The sequence below is a fragment of the Anas acuta genome, chromosome 5 (assembly GCF_963932015.1).
Source record: "Anas acuta chromosome 5, bAnaAcu1.1, whole genome shotgun sequence".
NCBI classification, from domain to species: domain Eukaryota; kingdom Metazoa; phylum Chordata; class Aves; order Anseriformes; family Anatidae; genus Anas; species Anas acuta.
Genome location: NC_088983.1, coordinates 7616603 through 7641091, shown reverse-complemented (window position 1 = coordinate 7641091; position 24489 = coordinate 7616603). Strand labels below are relative to the sequence as shown.

Sequence of the window (24489 nt, the reverse complement as noted above, 5' to 3'; positions counted from 1 at the left end):
GTCCAAAGAAGGGCGACGAAGCTGGTGAGGGGCCTGGAGAGCAAGTCCTACGAGGAGCGGCTGAAGGAGCTGGGCTTGTTCAGCCTAGAGAAGAGGAGGCTCAGGGGTGACCTTATTGCTCTGTATAAGTACATTAAAGGAGGCTGTAGCGAGGTGGGGGTTGGCCTGTTCTCCCATGTGCCTGGTGACAGGACGAGGGGGAATGGGCTAAAGTTACACCAGGGGAGTTTTAGGTTAGATGTTAGGAAGAATTTCTTTACTGAAAGGGTTGTGAGGCATTGGAACGGGCTGCCCAGGGAGGTGGTGAAGTCACCATCCCTGGAAGTCTTCAAAAGACGTTTAGATGTAGAGCTTAGGGATATGGTTTAGTGGGGACTGTTAGTGTTAGGTCATAGGTTGGACTCGATGATCTTGAGGTCTCTTCCAACCTAGAAAATTCTGTGAAAATTCTGTGATAAATGAGACTCCATTTCTCTAGACTGGTAATAGCAGAAATCTCCCGGATCCTGCAATTTTTTTTATCTAAAGGCAAATGTCCCTTCAAAGAACCAAAGGTGCCCCACTGAAAAGTCTCAGCTGGTTCGGACAGTTTTACATAACTGGATTTGGGGAGTGATTTTGTTATTTTGTACCTTGGTTCTAATTTCTGAGTCACGCTGTCCTCAAACTGTAGCTGCATTTTTTCCACACATGATTCAATGAAGTCAATAAGGCTTTTCTGCTCAGCTGCTTTTACTTTCAGATCCTGTGAACAGAGAACAGAATGAACAGTAAAATCAATTGTGTGCACTGTATTACCCTGAAATGATGACTGTGCTTTTCCAATCACATTTTACATGAATTCATTTAGCAAAGAAAATAAGAATATGTCTATCAGAATAGCAAGCAGGTTATGTGTAAATGTGATGTTACCAAACAAACAGTTTTCTAAAAATGTGTAGTTTTACAGAATATATTACAGCCTGAGATGAAGTTTCAGAACCAAAACCCCTCAGTCAGAAAGAAATTATGCAAGGGTACCATCCAGCTTTTTAACATTAACAGACATTTTGGACAAAAAAAAAAATCTGTGATTTCAGGGATTGGGGGCCTTTCTCCGTTCTCACAAACTCTCCTAATACTAGAGGAGAGGGGTGTCTGTGACCTGCCCTTGGAAGATTTGATCCTACATTGCCAATTGAAGCAAGTAATATATGTAACCTTCCCCTAAAGCCACAGCAGACGTAGAGCAGCCTAACTATTGGCCAGACAGAATTACCTGTGGGTACTGGAAACCATTGTGCTGGAGGAATGGCTGTTCAGTAAGGGCAAGCTGGGGCACGCTGGAACCATTTGAATGCAGGACCTTAATGGACTCTGGATCAATCCTCTCCCTGTTTTGAATCTGTAAAGAGAGACCCATTCTGGGAAGGCTTCCAGACTTGAGAGTGCAGAACCCGCAGGTGCAGTCTGGAGGAGTGGCCTGGACCACTTGTACACAGAATCTACAGTGCAAATACGGTTGCTACTCTTGCAAAACATTCTGTACAGTTCCATTTATTGAAAGTTTGCTATGTTCTAACCTGCTGCAGAAATCCTAATATTTCCCTTCCTGACAGTTACAAGGCTTTGTTTTGTTTCTCCTGTTGGCAGATTAATTGATGCTAACTCTCCATTCTCATTGTATGACCAAATTATAGGGATGTGCAATTTATGCACCTCGATTTTCTACCTGTCTGTTTTCATGGACATATTTCAACATGAGCCTTTACCGGTGCTAACTCACTCATGGGGCCTGTCAGCTCCCTTTTAGATTGTTGTCTTCCAGCACTCCACAAGAGTGTGCAAATTAGCTCTAGAGCTGGGATTTACTGTCTCCTTCATTACGAAACTCAGCAAAGAGGTCAAGCACAGAAGGGGTTCACAGGAAAACCTGTTTTGCCACCATTGCAGGAATCCTGTCCAGATCTATCTGGGGGACTATGGCACTGGAAAGCTGGCTGAGTTGCTGCCTGTGCCACTTGTTCTTCAAAGAGTTAGTTACTACTTTAAGGCCTCAGCTGTGATACTGTTACAAACAAACATCATGGCATTTCAAAGGCATTACAAAAAAATAAAGAACAAAAAAACTACAAACTTTTTATCCTTTTCCTATGTTCCTCACAAAATCTCAACCAACTGAGCACTTAAAGAAGAAAAGACATTGCTCAAACACTCACTACAAATCCCACTACCTACTGCAAACTACAAATAATTATACAGCAGTGCAAACTGGAATAATAGCAAGTCTGACATTTCTGATTGACTCTTCTCCTTTCCTTGCTTCATGCGGTGAGCTCTAACTCTTCTTCTGTTGCTAAAGCACCATGACTCTTATTCTTGCTCTGCATAGCATTCATCTGCTTTACCTGCTCTTCATTGTATTTGTCTTGAAGCATCATCTGGACCTTTTCCAAATTGCACTTCACTTCCTTCAGCTTCAGAGAAAGAGCCTCCGTCTCTTGTTGGTGACCTGCACTGTTTCCACAATCTTCCAGTAAAGAAAGGACCTTTTGTTCAATCTCTGATAACATCACCTAGAAGAGACAGGAGTCAATTATTCATTCTTAAAAGTACAACACTCCTTTCCTGATAATGTTCTGAAATCAGTGCTTACATTTACCCTGTCTGAAATGAATAGAAGCATACAGGTAGAAATAGAAAAAGCTGCACCCCCCTATTTTTTTTCTATATGGTCTCTTTTTATTTTGAACGATTAAATACATTTTATACAATGTTAAAGACAAAACTGTTTCAAACAACAGTCTCTGCTGGAAGTTATACCATCTCAGACACTAAGGAATCAAAAAGGAAAGCAGAAATGACAGACTACATTTGGATGAACCTAGACAACACACACAAATGGTGAAGGAGATAGTGCACAGACTGATCACATCACCCTTTGTAAGGGTCAAGTTGCATGGCTGTGAGTCTAAGGCACAACTAAAACTATGCAAAACTATGATAAATGAGGAAGAAATCCTTGAGCTATTGTTCACAGTGGGGTCACAGTTTTAATTTAGTCTAATCCCATCAACCAGAAGCAAGGCGGCAGTTCTCAAATTATTAGGCAATGTTACCAGTGTATGGAAGTGTAGTCTTGCAAAGGAGAATGTCACCTGTTCTAAAAACAATTTTGGCTATTGACAGAAGGTTCACAGGTCATTAGCATGGATGGAAAAAATTCTCACTAATCTTGCTTTGATGGTTTAGGGAGTTAACTCTACCCTTCCATCCCCCTTTAGGGAGCTTGTTGCCTCCACAACAGAATGTAGTGGGTTTATGTGGCAAGGTTTTGGTAGCAGGGGGCTGCAGGGGTGGCCTCTGTGAGAAGAATCCAGAAGCTGCCCCAAGTTAGATATGGGCCAGTTTCAGCCAGCTCCAAAAAGGACCTGCTGCTGCTCAGAGCCGAGCCAATAAACAATGTTTGCACCTCTGTGAGAGCAGATTTCAGAAAGGGAAAAAACCTGCTGTGCCACAGCAGCTGGGAGAACAAGGAGTGAGAAGCAGCCCTGCAGCCCCCAAGGTCAGTGCAGCAGGAGGGCAGGAGGTGCTCCAGGCACGAAGCAGCAGTTCCCCTGCGGGCTGTGGAGAGGCCCCTGGTGGAGCAGGCTGTCCCCCTGCAGCCCATGGGTCCCACATGGAGCAGATCTCCACGCTGCAGCCCCCCCGTGGGTGGAGGAGCCCCCGGTGGAGCAGGTGGATGTGGTCTGGAGGAGGCTGCGGCCCATGCAGAGCCCCCGCAGGAGCAGGCCCCGGGCCGGAGCTGCAGCCCGTGGAGAGGAGCCCACACAGGAGCAGGGGGGCTGGGGGAAGCTGCCACCTGTGGGGGACCCGTGCTGGAGCAGTTTGCTCCTGGGAGATGGACCCCGTGGGACAGAGCTGTATGGGAGCAGTGCCTGTGGGCAGCCCCCACAGGCTCAGTTCGGGAAGGACGGCATCCTGTGGGAGGGACCCTTCGCGCAGCAGGGGCAGAAAGGTACTGAGAAGTTGTGGCAGAGACGAAGCACCAGGGACTGACCACAGCCCCCATTCCCTGTTCCCCTGTGCCACTAGGGGGGGGAAGGTAGAAAAGTGTGGATGGGGAGAAGGTGTCTTTAGTACTTTTTAGTTTCTCACTGCTGTAGCTTGTTAGTAATAGGCAATAGATTACATTAATCTCCCTATGCTAAGTCTGTTTTACCCATGAAATTAGCTGGTGATTGATCTCCCTCTATCCTTATCTCAACCCTTGAGCCCTTTGCTTCATGTTTTCTCCCCCTTGAGGAGTGAGAGAGCAGCTGTGGTGGAGCTCAGCTGCCCAGCTGGGTAAAACCACCACACAGAATCAACAAAATGTGACGTCCATGTCTCAGCTGTATGAACGTATAACCTGTTAACTTAGCTTAAGACTTCAAGTACTTCTGTGACCATTTTATCTGAAATGCCACCGGGCTTTCAGTGAAGCAACTAAAAGGAGGGACAAGCATTCCCTACTGCCAAATCAAGCTGAGGACTGTAGTCACCAGCACAGCAGGGACACAGTGGGTACTTCTTTACCTACTTCAACATGATTTCTTTCAGCTTCCCAGACAATATCTCAAGACACTCCATGCTTTAAGATTTAGCCTGTTTCCAAGGCTGATACTAATACACATCCCAAATGCCATAGCCAGCAGACAAACAATGTGCAGAGAAGACAACTTTTTCCTTAGAATTTATCACCATGCATTTTGGATCTGATGTCATACAAATCCTCAAATAGGCTGTGCCGGAGGAGTAGGACAAATCGAGCGGGCTCTTGCGAGATAATCATAGAACTTAGGTTGGAAAAGATCATCAAGATTAAGTCTAACTATCAACCTGACCTACTGTGCCTCATCAACAAATTGTGTACCTTAGTGCCATGTCCACACATCTCTTAAATTCCTCCAATTATGGGGACTCCACCACTTTCCTGAGCTGCCCATTCCAATGCTTGACTACCCGCTTTGTGAAGAAATTCTTTGTAACATCTCATCTAAATTACCAAAGCATAGTAACATTACCATGTGTCAGCCAGACCACTGTAAAAAGTTGGGATCTGGCTGTTGATTCACCCTGCTGTGAATCAGATTGAATCTCTGCATTACTTTAAACTCATGTTTTGAAGGTTGAATGAGGAGACAGGTACTGGGACTCAACTGCACCAAATTAACTGATTTACACCATATGTTTATATCTACAGATTGCTCCTCTTTTGTGCAATGGGCATTTTTCTCTGTAGATCTTGACTAGGTTAGAAAAACATTTTTCCTCCTTTCTCCCCCTACAAGTTCACAGCCAAACTGTTAAAACCCAGTAGGAATTCAGCAGGGCCTACCATTGCCTGAGGCATGCTTGTTTTTACTGGTTGCAACTGCCATATCAAAACCTACACTGACATGAACCTTGAACGGGATCAAGATACAGCCAGCTACTTAGTGTACTCAGCATCCTAATTCCCAGAGTTCAGCAGCCAAGCACCTGGCTGCCTAAACCCAGAGGCATTTCTTGGCATGGACTCATTCCCCATTAAAACAAACAAACAAAAATACATCTGAAAACATCTTCTAGTAATTTAAAATTTGGTACAGGCTCCTTTACAGAGAGTGAATCTGGTTGCTTTAGGCAGGCTCAGTTCTTGAAGCATCCTGGCACCAGAGGGAAATCCAAATTGGCGTGCACAATTTCTTTTAATCTGCATGCCAGAGAAAAACAGCTGTGCCAGGACTCCCACCCACTCCAGCCCCTCATGCCAGCTCTGTTTTGCTCCATCCGTTTCTACCAACAGGTAACTCCATTCCTTTCCTTCTGCAGCTACCTGGGGCAAGAGGCTGTCATAGACCAGGGGCACTTCCACATACCTGTTGTACTTCCACATACCACTGCCACACGGAGTGGGCAAGGGAAAAATCTCTACCTTTCCCCCTACACTGGTAGCTTTGGGGGCCTAAAGTGTAAAATAAGAACTTAACAGTTCAGAAGTTACTTTACATTGGTCTTTAAATCATTCGAACAAAAATCAAAAGTAAAAATGTCGAAACAAAACAAAACCTTTTACTCTAGCTGATTAATCATGATAGAGGCCAATGAAAACATAACTTTTGATCGAAGATTCAAACTGTTCTGAGTCATATTTCCAAAAATAAACTAAATAAAAACAAAGCTTTAAAAACACTTGGAGCTCTACCTACATGCCCAAGATACATAGATCCCACTGTGTACAATCCTAAAAACAGGTATTTAAACTAAGCTGTTGGAAAGCTGCACCTGAAACTGAAGCCAAGCAGTTACCTATCTTGTGCACAGTGTAATGAAGCCGATTAAGCAGGGAAGGAAAAGCAAACTGTAGCTTTTCTGCATTCACAAATCCCGGGGAAGGGTGACTCATTTGGGTGGCAGCAGCACACTGACGGCTCGGTCTTACCTGGCAATCACCAAGCTGCAGTTCCACCATCTGCTGCATTTTGGGGGTCTGGGGGTCTGACCCCAGGGACACCTTAGTTTTGTCTAGCCATTGTTCCAGCTCGGCAACCTGGGCCTGGCACACCTGGAGGATTGTTTCCGGCTCAGGCCTACCGCCATCCACCTCTTCCTCTGAGTCTCCTGTTTTCCCTGGAGAGCACTGGGTGGCGTTGAGGACAGGAGGCGTGTCAGTCTGAAGCAAAGCACAAGAAAAAACACAGTTATCTATCTTTTTCTTCCTTTCTTTCCCCACCCCTTACCAGTGAGAAATGTTTAACTTTCACATTCACAAAGCTCAGAACCAACTCTGTTACCGTCTTCCCGATATTAAAAAAAAAAAAAAGATAAAAGAAAAAGAAAGGGAAACCGGCAGCCAGGTGATCCTGGGATCTGGTGCAACAGGTTTCCAGGCAGCGATTTGCATTTGCACAGGTATACCTGGGCGCACAGGAAGTGAGATGACTCACCATTAACCAGTTCTCCCCTGAGGAGAGATGTTTTTCTGAGGGAGTAAGATGTAAAAGTGCTGCAGTTTACAGCTGCAAAGCAAGCAGTTGTGCAACGCTTAGAAGTCACTTGTACGTATTTGGTTCCAACAGTCGAATGAATGTGCTTTATTTGGGCTCTAGGTCACACCGAAAAAGAAATCTGTATTTTAAGTATATGTTGTGTAATTCTGTCTTCTGATTTACACTCCTTTAAGAAGCAGAATCGTACACTCCCATAGTAAGTCTAAAGTGCTTGCAGATATCAGCAGTTGCTTAGAAGGTTATACAGGTCTGTATATACCTCAACACATGCAAGTACTTAATAAGTCAGTGGAGAACAGCGCCTCTACTACAAAACCTGTAACACTCCCAAGGCTCTAGAGCATACACACAAGCAAATGAGATGGCCGGTAGTAGTGCATAACCTTCATGTTAAAATGAGATTCGACAGAAAATCAGAGAGCCAACATGAATGTTTCAGCTATCAGTGCCTTACTTTAATCATTACTTTTCTTATTTATAGAATCATAGAATCATAGAATCATAGAATATCCTGAGTTGGAAGGGACCCTTAAGGATCATCAAGTCCAACTCTTGACACCGCACAGGTCTACCCAAAAGTTCAGACCATGTGACTAAGTGCACAGTCCAATCTCTTCTTAAATTCAGACAGGCTCGGTGCAGTGACCACTTCCCTGGGGAGCCTGTTTCAGTGTGCAACCACTCTCTCTGTGAAGAACCCCCTCCTGATGTCAAGCCTAAATTTCCCCTGCCTCAGCTTAACCCCGTTCCCGCGGGTCCTGTCGCTGGTGTTAATGGAGAAAAGGTCTCCTGCCTCTCGACACCCCCTTACGAGGAAGTTGTAGACTGTGATGAGGTCTCCCCTCAGCCTCCTCTTCTCCAGGCTGAACAGGCCCAGTGCCCTCAGCCGTTCCTCGTACGTCTTCCCCTCCAGGCCTTTCACCATCTTCATAGCCCTCCTCTGGACACTCTCCAACAGTTTCATGTCCTTTTTATACTGTGGTGCCCAGAACTGCACACAGTACTCGAGGTGAGGCCTCACAAGCGCAGTCTTTACTTTTACCTCCCTTTTACTATTTACCTCCCATATATCTCATGACAGTGCCATTAAGCATAGTAAATCTGAGTGCACAGATCATGGAAACAGCCTAGGTATGTCTGTTGAGGAATATGTGCTTGAAGGTATAAAAAGAAGTACCAGTTTACTGCAACCTCCATCTGAAATTTCTGACTAGTTCTAAGCCTGTTTGTTTTAGATCGTCAATATTTTGCCAGTTAGGGCAGAATATTTTGTTTGTTTTATTTCAATGAGACACGCAAAACATGTTGGTTCACTAAAGTAAATGTGTTTTGATAATGCCAAAAAATAATCAAACTTTAAACATTTGTAATGACATATTTGTACATGACGTACACATGTACATAAGCATTTAGTTTTCACTTACGGTGTGCTCTGCCCCTCCCCAGGCAGACACTGTTACTGCAGTAAACTTTATCCCCTTCCTTTACAAAAATAGAGACTCAGATATACAGTCAAATCAGTTGAATAAAAAATCAGGTATAACTACATTCAGCTTCATGCACACATCATACGTTCATGTTCCAAGAGGGAGACCACAGAGGACATGCAGTGGACAGTCACCAAAGCTCAGCTGACGCACAGTAATTCAAACATGTTTCTGAATCCTAGATTATGTTTTAGGCTGCTCAAACTGAATTTGCATAGGAGGGACAACATGCCAGGAGGGGGGAAATGGTATTGTTTAGCAATCACTAGGATAGCGGGAATTATTTAATTTTAGTGTGCACTTAAGCTCTAAACAGAGAACAGAAGTATAACCGTCTCCATATATCTCTACACTTAACCACATCTCTAGGGAAAACAAATGAATTTAGCATTTATAAAAGTAAATGTCTTCCTGTCTCTAAGTAGTAATTGATCACATAAATAAATCGTCTAACAGCAACAAAAAAATCACTCCCTGTAGGGAGCTGTACAGCATATGGAAATAGCACAGTGTACCAACACATGGGTATGGTAAAGATGTTGCAGGCAAAAATGCTGTCAGCCATGGTTTGAGGAAGGGAGCCCTTCTCTGCAGTCTCTACAGAAGCAGAGGACTCTGTCTCACTGCCTGACAGCACTCTCTCCACAGACCACAGAGCAGCCATGTCAATCTCAAGACACTGTTCTGCTCAGCTTTTGTATTACTGGGTTCCACAGATTGTGGGTGTCCCTGAAGACAAGAGGCTGACAAAATACAGTTGTGGCACACGGAGGTACCAGTAGGGTGTATGTTGTCTTGTAAGATGCCTGGATACCCAAAAAGTTCACCTGAAGATTTAAGTCTCTTGAATACAGGTGTCTGAATTCCCATTACACTCAGCTGAGATTTACTCAGTGCGGCTCAGCCGAACACGAAGGAGCAGTGAGAGCTCAGCTGGACCACTTTCTGTGCTTGAGGACTGCAGTGACTACATCTCCTTTGTCTGCAAAGGGAGCTTAAAGATGTCCTGCACATGCAAAGACCAACACCACTGTCACACAGCAGAGAGGAAGGACACAGAGACATCATGTGTGCAGGTACATCATATGTAATCCACTTGCTCACATGAGGCAGAATGCTATTGCTTATAATATGAATACAGAATTAATACCAACACCCAGCTTCTGACTGCTATTAATAGTTAGCTATGTACCATTGCAGAAATGTGAAATGTTTTAACAAAGCACATCTCAGATTCTCCCCCCATCTCTTTTTCTTCCTTTACCATAAAGGATAAGTTTGATGGAAGCAATTAAGGAACAACGGGAGACAAAATAACCTGGGAGCCTGGTCCTGCCTCATAAAATGATGAATTCTAGCTTGTTCCATGCTCTACACCCAGCTAGAGCTGAGGCTGCTCTGCTACCAGTCTGCTGCTCCTGGCCTTGCTGGACTATTCAAGACTGTCCCCATATGTTCTTTTGCATATAACTAATAGGCTGCTGCCCATGAATCCTGAAGCTAGTGCTTGCATTCCACAAAGCAACAACATATGGAGTCTCATTCTCATTAATTTCTCCTTTATCTAACACTTAAAAATCCCATAGTTGATCCAGATCTTTATCATTTAAACCCTTCCATTCATGGCTGTATGAATGCCAGCATCTTTACTCCTGAAAATACTCCATCTTGTTCCCCAGTAAACTTCGTTTTCAAGGAGCAAATCAAAATGTATTATTCATTTTCATCCTAAGCAGCAATATAGAGGCCCATAAAGGGTTGTAGGCATCTTACCATATCAATAATCCTGCCACAAACTCCAGTAGCATTATCATACCCAAACAGGGCCTCTGCCCAGTAGCTGAGTTATGCAGTGAGCCCCGAAGGTCACCTCGTTCAGCCTACTTCAGGCCTTCAAACTCACCGTGGCTTGATTTTCTTCTCCTGTGCCAGGGTCTTCAGTGTTCTGCAGAGTTTGCACAGACGTTTCCTCGCCATGTTTATTGCACAATCCCATTAGTTCAGCAGCATCCTGTAGCGTCAGAGGCAACAGTGGAAATGTTTTTATCATGATTGCCTTGTTGTGCTAGAGAATCCTCAAAGGGCAGCAGCCATGCCATTCAACCTTTTCATGTACAAAGGGAACCTCTTCCACAAATCATCCCCCAACAAAATGCACATTTGATTGCCTTTCCAGGAGTTAGTGAAATGAATTGCTGCTAACAAATGTGCCTCTCTATCTTTGGTGTTTTTGTCAGGTTTCAAGAAATTCTTATGTGCAATAGGAAAGAACACTTAAGGCAAAATTTGGTTTGCTGCAGAAGAGGGAGTTATCTCAGTAAGGCTGTCATCCTGAAATTCTACAGTCTCTTACTTCAAAGACTTCAACACCTAGGACTTGTGCAGATCCTTTCCATAAAGATTAGTTCCTGCCCTGTGGAGATAAACCTGAGTGCATTACCTGTGAAACACCATCTGACAAGGTACCAGAAGACCAGGAGTTTGTGCTGTCTTCCTTATGCTTTTCACCATCTTTTTCTGAAGGCCAACAGCTCTTATCTGTCTCTGTGGCTGTACTTCCCTTTGAAAGCAGCAAGAGCTCAGCATTAGCTTGTGAAAAGGAAGCTCATATGTTTCTTCAGGCAATGTAAGGTACTGCAAATCTTTACTGACACTTGGCTCTATTTCTGCTTTGTTTATCTATCTTGTGTCTCCCAAATCCCACCTCTGCCTTGCTCTGAAGCTTTGCTTGAAGATGAATGGCAGCTGGGTGACACTGATAGATTTCTCCAGAGACCTTAAAAGGATTCTCATTTTTTTCATGCTGTTCCAAAGCAAACAAACAAACAAAACACCTCACCAGCAAATCAATCTTTCTCCTGTCCTGTCCCCTAAAAACAAAACAAAACAACTCCCAACTCTTGTATGCAAAGAAAACTTGCATCAATAACGAGCAGGTAGCTAGGCTACGATCTTGTCAGCATTTCTGCACGTTCCTGATTTCACTTGAACGACTTGCAAAAATTCGTCCCTCTTGGAAGGTTTGCAGAGCTTCATGGATTTTTTTTTTTCTTTTTTCCAAAAGCAATTAACGTCAGCATGAAAATTTACTCCCAGCCTTGGTCCTCTCTAGTTCATCTGGGCTTTCATAGTCACCAGATTCACAGCAACCTGTTGAGCAGTACTTCCCAGCTTCTCCCATTATCCCAGAAATCTCTCCTACCTTCACTTCTTCCCCAATACTTTGACCATGCTTTTCATTCTTAAGCTCAAACATACAAGACATTTTTATTTCTTTTTATTTCTTTTTTTTTTTAATTTTAGCACTTCAGAGGCTGTCTAATTTTGTCTGAAAGGAAACCCACATAAAAACATTGTTTTTGAGGTCCACGTTTTGCCACTAACACTTGCATAAAGGGGTATTACTGTATAAGCAATCCCATCAAAAGCAGGATCACACATTGCAGAATGGGTTCCTGTGTAATACTGGTAAGCTGACTCGAGTGCAGTTTCTCAGCATATTTTCTTGGTGTGACAAACTTGGCTTCCATTTGTTCTAAATTGTTTCAGATTTACACATTTTTCATAATCTGTCATGTAACAAAATCTTGTACCACACATATACAGCTGTATATATAAGATATATATTGAACTCACCTTGCTGTGGACAGAATAGTCTTCTGACTCTTCATCTAAACAAGGCAGAAGAAACATCATTCCTCTTTTTTTCAACTACAAAATACACACAAAGGGACAGCCTAATTATTCATGACAAGAACAGTAAAAGCCTCTTCTCTTCTGCCTGTAAACTAAAAGAAAGTTACCGCTTGGAGTCCACTTTTAGAGAAGCAGTGAGCATCTGCCACCCTGCATTAAAGTAATTGAAAGCTGCAGGTACTAAGCACCTCCAAAAACTGAGGCTATGCTTTAATGTTTCAATATCACAGCTATATTTGGGACAAAGTTCATTTTGCTCCATGAAACAATTTACTGAAAATTCCAGAACAACTGCTTATCAATAAAACTACACACCTAGCATTTTGCTGTTGATTGCTTAATGTAAACTTCACGTTAGATCTGCTCATGCTAAAAAATAACCTAAGGCATACCTCTTTCCTGCCTTCTCATAGACATGCATTATACCCAGTCCTTACAGGATCATTCAAAAACACAAAGGAGAGGAGAAGTAATACTGGTTCACAGCTGGAGGGATGCAGCTCTGTCACATGCTCGTCTTTCTGGATGAAGAAGGGCTATTTACCTTCCCTCATCATCTCTTGGGTAAGTGATCACAACATGGTTCTCAACTTACCTGCTGATCAGAAACATTAGTCCCAATTGAGTCAGTTTGTGCAAATTCAGAGGCTGGGGATTCATCTCCTAGGTCGGGCACTTCTTGCTGTAAGCATTGGTGAAGCCCAGACATTGAATTCTTCATCCCAGTAAGAATATCTTCCTTTCTCTGACACAGCTTGATGATTTCTTCTTTTACAGCTTCCATTTCTCCCTAAAGAGGAACAACATTTGTAATCACACATTTCTCTTAGTTAACCAAATGGTAATGTAACAGATGACACTTGTGATACATCTTACTGGGACTGGGTCTGGGTCTATTTGCCCTTTTTCCTTTCTCAGGGCTTTGGGACAATTTCCCATTGTCACTGCAGGAGATGTCCAGACACATACAAAACAACAGCAACAGATTCAGCTCAGGACAGCACTTGCTAGCTATAATGCGTAAGTTGGTAGTCTGGAAACAAATGTGAAAGGCTGGATAAATAAATTTAACTAGGTCTTGCATAGCCATGGGAATACGAGTTTCCCTCAGGACAGAGGGAATGCAGCTGAGTTACATTACTCCGTGAGTCAAAGCAGGTTATGTTACTTCCAAGTACCTTCTCTGGAAACCTGACACAGAACAGTTGGGATAGCCTAGATGAGAGCAACTACAGCTAGGGGTAATTCAGGGCTGAGTCTTCTTTGCAGAAGCTGATCTAAAAGAAGCAAATATAAACCATTTGGAGGGTTTTAGTGACACAGCTAAGGACTAGAATTTTTCCATGTCTTTGAATGTAATACTGGAGCAATGGTCCCCAAGAAAGTACAAGGAAAATATTTAATGTTCTGCAGGGATTAAACAGTAACTCAAGTAACTCTGCACTAACAAAGAGGAAAATAAATCTGTCTTGCTTTCCCCCTTGGCCATGACTACTGTTCTAGAGCCTTTTGCTAGGGGCCTTCCCTTTCCACTTGGTCACCAGGTAAGCACAGAAAGCACAAGCAGTAACAAACCAAGACAGGACAAGGAATGAAATGCCTCACCTCCTTCATTACTGAAAGTGCTAAAGCTCTTTGAAGCACTATGGCTTGACCACAAAACCGAGAAGTGGCTAAAAATCCCAATGCAGACTCAGATCAGTCCATTAGAGCAAGCTTTGATGCTAGGCTTATAATAATAACAGCACTGATTCCACAGCCTGCTCTATCATAGTGTGAATAAAGCTAAAGAAGTAATAATCTGTGACAGATGAAAGCAGTAAGACTGCTGGTTTTGTCTCAACTACAGCTTCCTTCGTCAGCAGTGCTAGCATGGCTGCATGACTAGGAAGGTGGTGGCAGGAAACCCAACAGATTTTCAAAGCTTGTGGAAAATCTACTCAGATGATGCTTTTTCCTTTTATACACTGGAAAACACAAGGTGAAATCTTCCAGAGGTAAAAGAAAGAAAAAGTCCCTGGAACGAAGAGATGGCCATGTATGATAATTTACCAAATATTTATAAATGTTCACTAAGAATAGTATTTCTGTTCTTTATTGCAGAAGCAGACTTTACACCATAAATTTACCAGCTACTTCTTTGCAGACTTAACTAGCCAAAATAAAACCTCCTCAGAAACCAAATCTTTATAGACATCACTTCCACATTTAAAGACCCCCAGTAAGATGGGCAGTTCCATTGCCAATCCTATCAATGAAATGCTACAACTGTGAAACAGATTTTCTTCTAAAACACAGATATTAAGCAGAAAGACCTATACTCAAATTCAAAAACAAGTAAGAATCAGGAAATGAGTCATGCTTAGTACTAGCATCAAGTCTCCAACATCCAACCTGAGAGCAGAGCAGCTATGTACTTAGGAGTTACCAAGTGATTATAGTTATTAAGCAAGTACAATGTATGTTTATTAACTTTATTGTGACTGACTGTAAAAAGCTGAGCATTTCAGAGGTACTTTATAAATAGTTATTATACTTAATTAGTCATTTCCTGACTTCTGCAGGGCTGTCTTTAAAACACATCTCATTTTTGCATTAAATAAGCAATTCATCCATTACAGAAAGCAGCCAACTGCAGGGAGAAAAACAGCGTGTTATCAGTTGATGAAAACACAGCATGTCAGCGAGGACAAGGAAAGGAGTTTAAAGAATCTAACCCTAGCTAGAATCACCTGAAGTACCACTGCATGGTCAGTGATCAGAAAGGGACACAGTGCTCTCTTCATGCACTACCCCTAGCTGCTACCTCAGTAACGTGACCTGCCACATTAGCTGGATAAGGAGCCCAGGCAAACAACAGCACTGCATACTGTTTCACCAAAATTTTCACTTTTTACTTCAGATTTTCACTGGAAGTTGACAAGGGTACAGATGCATATCATAATCAACAAGGAATATAATATGAAAGACATGCCCAACTTGCAAACTAATATTGTATCTCCTCATATATAGCAAACTATGCATGTGAAGTCACACCATGGTATTCAGTTGCCTGTTTGATTGCAGCAGGGAGGGGAAGCACACTCCTGTTTCTCAGTGCTACTTGTTGTCAGGAGTAGCCTTAGGAAAAGTAACAGACATAAGAGAGAAAACAATGAAACCCACCTCTGGATAAGAAGTCTTCTGAGCCAGAGGCTGATTTTCATGTGATATTTCAACCAAGTGGTTCTTTAAGAATTGTTTCCGCTTTTCAATTTCTTGCTCGCATTCTTCTGTCTTCTTTAAAGCTTCCTGTGAATTATAATCATCATAAATAATTTTGAATTTACTTGGATGTAAACAAACTAGTCAGTAATGCAACTAACTTGCATGAAAGAGAACTTGAGCCCCTTTTGCATCTGTGGTTACATGTTAAAAGAAACCATGTTTGTCCTCCTAACTTTGCAGAACTCCATCCTCACAAAGTTTATTCACTTGCTAGAGACAAGCTCTGCTCTATTCATAAGCAGTACAGTGGGGAATTCTGCCTCGGAGCATACTATTGCTTACTCTAGAGTATGACTGAATCTAAAATGCAAAATGGAACATATTTAATCACATTCACTACAATTTAGAAAAAGTTGAAAATAAAGAGAAATTACATGTTTGGCTGTTGTTCTCTGTTTCATATCAAGTGAGAAAGCCTACCTGTTTTTCAGTGGTGCTCACGTCTTTACTGCCAGCTAGTTCTGCACTGACCAAAACTGAACTGTGCTGTACGCCAGGCAGAAACTGCAGCTCAGGAGATAAGCCGACCACGGTTTCTAAAAATTTGAATACTTCCTATAAAATGGTAAGTATTTCCACTATGTGTGAGCTTCCTCTTCTTACATGACTTAGAGAAAGCCTACTATGTGTTAACAACAGCCAAATTCACTTTTATTCATTTGACAGTGACAGAAAAATCTCATCAACCCCCATGCTTGTTCATGCAGAAATCAGCAACCTCCCCACACACCTTGCTAATGTTTGTCAGCCACAGCCTGACACAATCATGCAGGTAACAAAGAAATTATACAGATGAGAATATTTTGCGAACACATTCAACTCACTAAACATTTGGTGGTTCTGTTTTCCAGCCTCTGGGCTGTGAATCAAAGAATATCTATGGCCTATTCCTCAGGTGCAAAAGGTGAAGAAGAAAATGCAATTACCAACAGGCTTAAACTTACAGCCCGGGAGGCTGGTAACCTTATCTGCAAAGCGTTCACAGACTTGGCCTTTCAGAGCAAAGAGTCTTTCTGGCTATGAACAACAACAACAATCCCTCCCAATAAACCACACACTAGTAAGATTCTGCAGGATTTTTTTTTATTTTTATTTTTTTACTTACAGGTTTCAAAAGGAAGAAAGAAGTATTTTCCCTGCTTTAAAAAAATGCTAAATTGAAGAGGAAGATATTTAATTGTAGACTATGGTCTTAGTTTTAATGCCATACCTAAAAAATCAGAGGGCGGGGGGGGGGAAAAAATAAAATAGATTTGCCCAATTTGATGAGAAACTAAAAGTCCTTCCAAAACAGAGATTCCCTTATGCATCCCTGCACTCTCACATTCACATGACTGTTCAATAACAAGTAAAATATGTAATATCTCATATTTCTTTGGCTAACTAAAGAATACTAATACTCTGTATACAGACTCCAATTTCCCTCTCTCAAAAAAGGCAAAAAATCTTATTTATCCTTTTCTTAATAGAACATAAATCATGCCTACATAGAAGAGATGCCTCTCTCTTGAGTTATTTCATGCTTAAATTTTGCTTTTTACTTTTCATATTGAGACCTAACCATGGAAAAGGCCCAGTTGCCAGTAGTGTGAGAGCAGGCACTAAGAAATGAACACAGTAAAACATCAAATATGCAAATATTGCCACTCCCTTGCACAGAAAACTGATAAAGCTGCTGTGCCTTTCAGGTGCTCTTCCTGATGTGCAGTGTGCTCTAGGTGATCCTGCCTGGCAGGGGTTTGGACTAGATGATCTTCAGAGGTTCCTTCCAACCTCAGCCAGTCTGCGATTATGTGGCATTATTTAGGTAGTGCTAGGTGTGGTACTTGACTGGCCAATAAAAAAAAAAAAAAAATAAAAAAAAAAAAGAAGGCAACATTCAACACACATGCAAGCCACCTAAAATCCCACCCTGAAGCATTTGCAGACCCTATTACAGGTTTTGTTTCCGTTAAACTTTTTCAGGTGTTACACTACAACTTACTTATACAGAAGTTACTAGTGCAAGATCCCGTTGCATCATGGATAGCAAATATGTGCAAACACATCCAAACACTAAAATGTCAAGCTGATCCTCAGGGGAAAAAAAAAAAAAAAGAGATCTGCATGGGTAGCTTGTCTCCAGTTTGGTTTCCTTTCAGAATACTTACTACCTTTATAATGGAGCATTAAAAAATGCCATCCTTTAATAGGCTTATCCTTTGTTGTGTCTTAGGTGGTGATAGACTTTTATTGTAGTACTGCTGCCTTCGACTCACTCAATAGGACTGGAAAGTCTTTTTTGCACAGTTTGATATCCCTGCTGCCAAGAATTGTAATTTTTCCAATCTGTTTTCTTACAAAGAAATTTCACTCAGCTACAGATTGTTGCATACGTGTAAGATAAAGGCAAATGCTGAGCAAAAAAGACTGCAGCTATTCCAAAAAGGCGCAAAATACAAACCTTGACCTAATGCTCTATATAAATGACTTAAGAGTCTCATGATAATACTTTGTAATTGCAAAGCACCCTGATTCCAAGGGCTTAAAAGTGTTTTGAAATTCTTGAATATTTAATCTGGTAACTCCTTCTCAGAAACGTTTGAATTTTACTACATCTATTTTTCAGACTTAAGAAGTTATATGGACTAAAACCCCAAAATGTTTACTACAGATCCACAGAGTCATTACTTTTATTCAACTCCAGGTGTGCATGTCTGTAGCATGCATGCAAGTATGTAGCATGCCTGCGTTTTCCTCCTCGTTCTTGAATAGAATAGAATAGCATAGCACAGCTCAGTTGGAAGGGACCTTCAAAGATCATCTCTAGTCCAACAGCCTGACCTCTTCAGGGTTATCCAAAAGTTAAAGCAAGTTATCGAGGTCATTATCCAAATGTCTTGAACACTAACAGGCATCAACAACTGCTCTAGGAAGCCTGTTCCGGTGTTTGAGCACTCTCATGGTAAAGAAACTTTTCCTGATGTCCTGTCTGAACCTGCCTCAGTGCAGCTTTGTGCAGTTCCCTCACATCAGGTCTTTGGTTACCAGGGAGAAGAGAGCCGCACCCCCTTCTCCACTTCCCCACTCATTACAACCCTCTGAGCTCTGCCATTCAGCCAGTTCATCACCCAGTATAGTATGAACCTGCTGATCTCGGAGTTTGTGAGGGACAGTATTTGAAGTCCTTACCAAAATCCAGAAAGATTACATCCACTTCCTTCCCTTCATTCACTAAGCGGGTGACCTTACTGTAGAGGAGGTCAAATTATTGAGACAGGACTTCCCCTTCATGAACACATTGACTCTGCCTGGTAATACTTTTGCTCTTTGAATGCCTTAATTTCACAAAAACAGAGATGGAGATTCACATTTTAGCTCCCACTTTTCTCTGCCTGGCCTCCGAAATGCTTAGTAAGAAGTTATGTGCTCTAAAGCAGTCTGTTTTAGGTTTGGAAAACCTAAAACTCGCAAAAGACCTGAACTTGATGTGAGCACCTGCAAGTAACACTGGATTTCAATCATCAGTAGTGCAAGACTGGGTTGTAAGACTTGTAAGACAGCAATGCCTTCATTTTTCTATAATATTGTAAAACAAATAGTATCAATTGTGACTGAAATAGTCTTGAAATTCATTTGAGTTTTGTAACTAGTGTGGCTTGGCTTGTTGTAGCAACAAATTACACAGGGAAGAAAAAACCACAACAGAACAAAAAAAAAGCCCCAAGCCATGACATAGAAGATACAGTAGGTGCATTATATGCCTGTAAAGATAAGATTATCTAGTGATCAAAATGATTATAAAATAAAGGTGTTTTAGGTGACAGCTTCAAAATAAATAAATAAATAAATAGTAATAAAATAAGTAGATATAAATCAATTACCTCCAGTAGCTCATTTTTTTCCTTAGTTATTTTTTCTAGTTTTTTCAATTCTCTCAAAAGTTGTCTTGCTTTTCGGAAGACTAAGAAAGGTTGTGTTTTCACCCCTGGTAGCTGAAGTGCCTCTTCATAAGACTGGATATGAACAATGGTCTTCTGCATAGGACCAACATGGTCAAGTATAACCTATTAGGATACAGGATAGATGATGGATGTTACAGTTCGAAAAAAAATCAACACGGAAAATTCACAGTTTTGTTATGATGTGCAAGAGTTTTCTTTAGTGAGTTTCCCATATAAGAAGGAAGAATATTTAAAACCTAGAACAAATAAGTGAAAATGCATGGTGAGACTGTCAAAAGCAAGAGGAAGATATCATTTACATTTACAATTCTGCTTTGTTTGCTTATACATACGTAAAGCTTGCTCAGTTACAAAAAAAGGGTCACATTCAGAGCAGTTACTATTTTACTAAGTGCATCATTTCAAATTAATGAATCTTTGGCAGTGAAGACAGTTTAAAAAATGGCCCAATCCTTCTGCTGCTCCTAGGCAGCTCAGGTTTTTCTTTTTGGCACTGCAAACCAGTCATGAAATGTCATATAATAAAGCTAACCATTTTCCAAACGTCCTATAAAACGTCTTATCACAGCTGAGAAGCACTGCTGAGATGATGACAAACAGGAATGGAAGCCAGGAGAAGCCTCTGAAGCCAGTTTTCCTGTCAGCTTCTCATATGCTACACTGAGTGGATACATAGTTTAGAATCAACTTTCTCAGTTTTGCATGATTGGAAATGGGCCTAAGTTGACACCACAATATGTGTTTTATGGAAGACTCAGTGATCAACTTAGCAAAGACAGAATGGCAACTCCAACTCACAACTTCCTGGTCATCCTGAAGACATACCTAGGTCTTACTAATACTTCCGTTTGATTTCCTCTCAAAAAGATTTCATTTAAATAGCTGCAATTAGAACATAGATGCTTATCCTCTCACTCATAAGCATCTGCGTCAGGAATTTTTTTGTTATTTGCATACTATCTGGGCTTCAATTTAAAATAAGGCAGTAGGTGAACATTATTTTCCAGAAGAAATATTACTTTAGTTTTTCCATATAATGCAGTCATTACAAAACTGTTCTAATAATAATAAAGCTTTGAGTGGTTTGATAACATATTTTTTCTCTCCCCTGATGCTGAAACCTTGCTTTTTGCATTTCAGTCAACTAACAATATGGACTGCAGGTGATATAAAAGAACAAATACCATAGCGCTTTGCTTTATTTTACTCAAACAAAGAAAGAAAAACCATCTGGACAAGATATCTTTGCAATGAAGTCTCTGCATGTGTTAAATGGATTTGTGGTGAGTCACTCCAGCCTACGTTTCTAGAAGCATCTGCTGCATTTTGCCTCAATTTTTGGAAAATAGGGCCTGATCTTCAGACTTTCAGATTACTTACTGTTTGACGGTAAGTGGAATCATGAGCAGGGAGTGTCTTTCTGAAAATCAGATCATAAATTTTCCAAAAATTGAAGTACTTATATGTCAAGTATGTCTAAAATTGTGTGCTTTAGTTACGTATTTGAGCTGTCTATTGGCATGTTTTTAACAGTGCTTTTGTTTCAAATATTTTATGTCAAACCAGAACTGTGCTTCTTGAAGGGATATCCCAACAGTCTTACCTTAGAGTTTACATTCCACACTTGTCTTGGAGCATGTAGACTCAGTTCCTTTCAGATGATACTATAGCAGAAGACACTCTCCAGAAGAGCATCTAAACACTCACAACCATTAACGGATGTTCAATCTACAGGACTAGACTGAGGGCTAGTCCAAAGTAAGCCCCCAGGACACATACAGCACAGACATCAGGTCCTCTGAACTACTTTGCCTACCAATCTGCTCCTTTTGGATTTCACTACTTGCTACTGTAGTCATGCAGCTGAAATCATGACTGAAATAATGCTTTCACCCTTTGACCTGAGAGTTGGAATATGTGTAACATATTCAACTAACACGTCAAAATCATATGTTAAAAACTTACTCATTGTAGTATGCAGTCACAAAATAGTCTTATGCTTGTGACAGCTACTAATTTATGGATAAATATATAGGGGAAAAAAAGCTTTTATGGGAGTTTTCACTGACCTGCCCGTGTTTAAGTTGGTCTTTAGGAGAAAATTCCAATAGATCTTCTGATGACAGGATTGTCTTCATTTTCACAATATCCTTCTCAAACACTTTTACATGAGATTCAATGGCACTCAATTCCTAGATTTGGGGAACAAAGAACATTTGTAGATAGCATAGTTTAGAAACTCCCTTCAAAAAACAAACACAGCTTGAATTTCTGCCTTTTACTCTAAACCTAAAAAGAAGTCTGAAAAACAGATGCAGCATATGCAGGTCATGTTCAATTGGGTGCTGCTGATTGAAAGGCTAATTATTATAAATTACACACGATCGTAACTTCTAAATAATTGATTATCTGTGGTCATTTATTCAGTTTTAAACACCGAGTATGAAATTGAAATACCCTTGAAAAGTCACATTATAAATTACCAGTAGTGACAACGGTGGTATTTACCAGTGTAAGAAACTAGTCTAATTAAACTTTCTATAGGAAGAGAGTTATGTCAGATGGGAAATGGAACCACATACACTACAGCTCCAAGTTAACTCTCATGGAGACAAAGTCACAAAATAAATTACACTGGAAGGGATCTTGGAAGACCTCTGGTGCCCCACAGAGCAGGCTGCATGGGGCCTGATCCTGTTGAGATTTGGGTATTTCCTGAGATGGGGATTTCACCCCAACATGGGGCCTCTGACCTAGCATTTGACAAAAAAAAAGACTTCTTAATATGCAGATATATACTTCCTTTCTTATAATTTGGATCTGTTACTGTCCATCTCTTCTCTGTACACCACTAAGAAGAGTCTGGCTCCATCTTGTTTACAGTCTTCCATTACGTAGCAGCAGAGAGTAGTCACATCTCCCTCAGACCCATCTCTTCTCCAGCCTGTACTGACCCAGCTCTCCCAGATTTTCCTCATATGCCCTGTGCTACAGTCCCTCTACCACCCTTGTTCCTCTTCCTGGACTGGTTCCAGTACGTCTATGTCTTTCTTGCTCTGGAAAACCCAAACTGAGCACATTACCCAGGTGTGACCTCACAGGTGCCAAAAAGAAGGGCAGGATCATACTCTTGGACTTCCTGGCCACACTTGCTCAGGTAGCTCTGGATGGTGTTGGCCTTCTTGCTGCAAGGTGGTAGTACTGCATCATGGTCAACTTGTTGTCCACCGGGACCCCCAGCCTTTTTGAGAAGGCTGCTTTCCAGCTGCTTGACCTCCAGCTTATACTGGTATCTGGCACAGTGCATTTGCCTCTGTTAAACTTTGTGATGTCTCTGTCAAGCCATTTTTCCAGCCTGTCCAGGTGCCACTGAATTGGAGCCCTGCTCTCCAGCAAGATAAGTTTGTTTAATCTGTTGGTCAACAAGCCCTGCATTTCTTTCTCTAAAAAAAAGGGTTCATCAATACTCTTGAACTTTATAGCTTTGTTAGATACCTAACAGCTTCTGCAGGTTTATTTCCAAACAATTCATTTACTAATTGGCAAACCTACTAAAATCCACACACCTTTTTTCTATGCAGACAATATAAACTGTATTTCATAACACAGGGTGAAGCTCAATACACTTAGAGATCACTCAAACTTACATCAGCCACATGCTGGATCTGTGGAAGAATCTCTGCTATCTCATGTTGTAAAGCTGCTACTTGATCATCTGCTTCATTTAGCTGTTGCATTATACTGTCTGTTTCAAAGACTGGTGTTAGTTCCTCCAGCTCCAAGTAAACATTGTGCAGAAGATTTTGCTTTTGCTCTGAGTCTTCCAAAGCCATCTACAGAAAAAATAAAACATTAGTTTGCCTCCATCATGAGCGAACATCAAAGTTTTGCAGAGGTCTGGACCTGAAGGAATCAGGTTTAATTTCCTGCACATCACTAACCATTGCATATGTTCCCAAAAGCTTAGTTCAGATTAAAACAAAGGACTGTTAAGGGAACTAATCTGTTGCATCCTGCAAGCAGAAAACCAAGAGGCTGCCACCATGATTTTAAGGGAATCAATTACATAAAATGAGTCCACATTAGCATAAAATGAGTCCACATTAGCATGACAAGAATCATGAAGAGAAAGGTTTCATACTTGGAGAGAGCTCCTAGTGCAAAAACAGAAAAGTATGAGATTGTGGAGAAGATTCCTCCCCAGCTGTGGCCAGGCTGAATCCAAGTACATGAATAAGACGTGTCAGACAAACACATGTAAAGGGTTTTCTGCACACCAGCCAGCAGATGAAATAAAATGCTGCAGAAAATATCTGGCTAGTTGTACATGATGGGAAGATTCTTCCCATCTCCTACAGCTAACTGGATAATTTTCTGGATTAATTACAGCACATGTCTTCATGCAGAATTAGTGAGTGTTGCAAGCCATACTTGTGATCCACTCATCTCTATAGCACATGAAGGAAAGGACTGAACATAAGTCTGAACTCTAATATAAGCCTTGGGTGCATTTCCAGATCCACAAGCTTCCCAGCCTATAACACATAAAATGTTCCAAACCACAAATGCAAGAGGCAATTGTCAGGAAAGTGTTTGGATTTTGTTAATCACAATCTCCCCACTGTGGCTTTGTGATCTGTAACATATCAGTCCAAAACAGTCAGCTACTTCTTGTAACACAGGAAAGGAATTCTAATTCATTTTAATACAACAGTCTGTGTTCAGACCACCAACTTTCTCTGTTGGCCTAAGTCAAGAAGTGGACAGAAAAACTATTTCATATATGAAATTGCCAGAAACTCTTGGAATTTGCCTGACTCTGATCTTCCCTGTAACATTACAAACTTTTCATTCTTGAAACCATCAGTCAGGATTACCTTCAAGGTACAGTAAGAACTGCCTTCCAAATCACAATTCACTTCAAAGCTTCCATTAAACACACAGACATCAAATCACTGCTTTATCTGCTTTAGATCACACACACCACAATACAGAAAGAACTGTATATATTCAAGCAGTAAAAACTGATTACAGCCACATAGCAGGGTACCAGAAGATAGTCACACATTTTTGGAAGACAGG

At 41.3% G+C, this 24489-nt stretch overlaps 1 protein-coding gene across 7 annotated transcripts in view; it reads right to left on the bottom strand.

Annotated features, from left to right (window-relative positions):
* Positions 1-24489, bottom strand: part of SYNE2 (spectrin repeat containing nuclear envelope protein 2) — a 189988-nt gene that overhangs the window by 70618 nt on the left and 94881 nt on the right. For 6 of the 7 annotated variants that reach the window (XM_068682523.1, XM_068682516.1, XM_068682522.1 and 3 more), the window contains exons 60-71: positions 23055-23240; positions 21477-21599; positions 19327-19509; positions 15362-15487; positions 12792-12986; positions 12137-12211; positions 10941-11060; positions 10404-10511; positions 6446-6676; positions 2388-2555; positions 1259-1384; positions 633-745 (exon numbers count right to left, since the gene is read on the bottom strand). In XM_068682523.1, coding sequence (XP_068538624.1) covers positions 633-745; positions 1259-1384; positions 2388-2555; positions 6446-6676; positions 10404-10511; positions 10941-11060; positions 12137-12211; positions 12792-12986; positions 15362-15487; positions 19327-19509; positions 21477-21599; positions 23055-23240 — 1754 coding nt within the window. The remainder of the gene's footprint in view (positions 1-632; positions 746-1258; positions 1385-2387; positions 2556-6445; positions 6677-10403; positions 10512-10940; positions 11061-12136; positions 12212-12791; positions 12987-15361; positions 15488-19326; positions 19510-21476; positions 21600-23054; positions 23241-24489) is intronic. The other variant, XM_068682521.1, reaches the window with a different exon arrangement.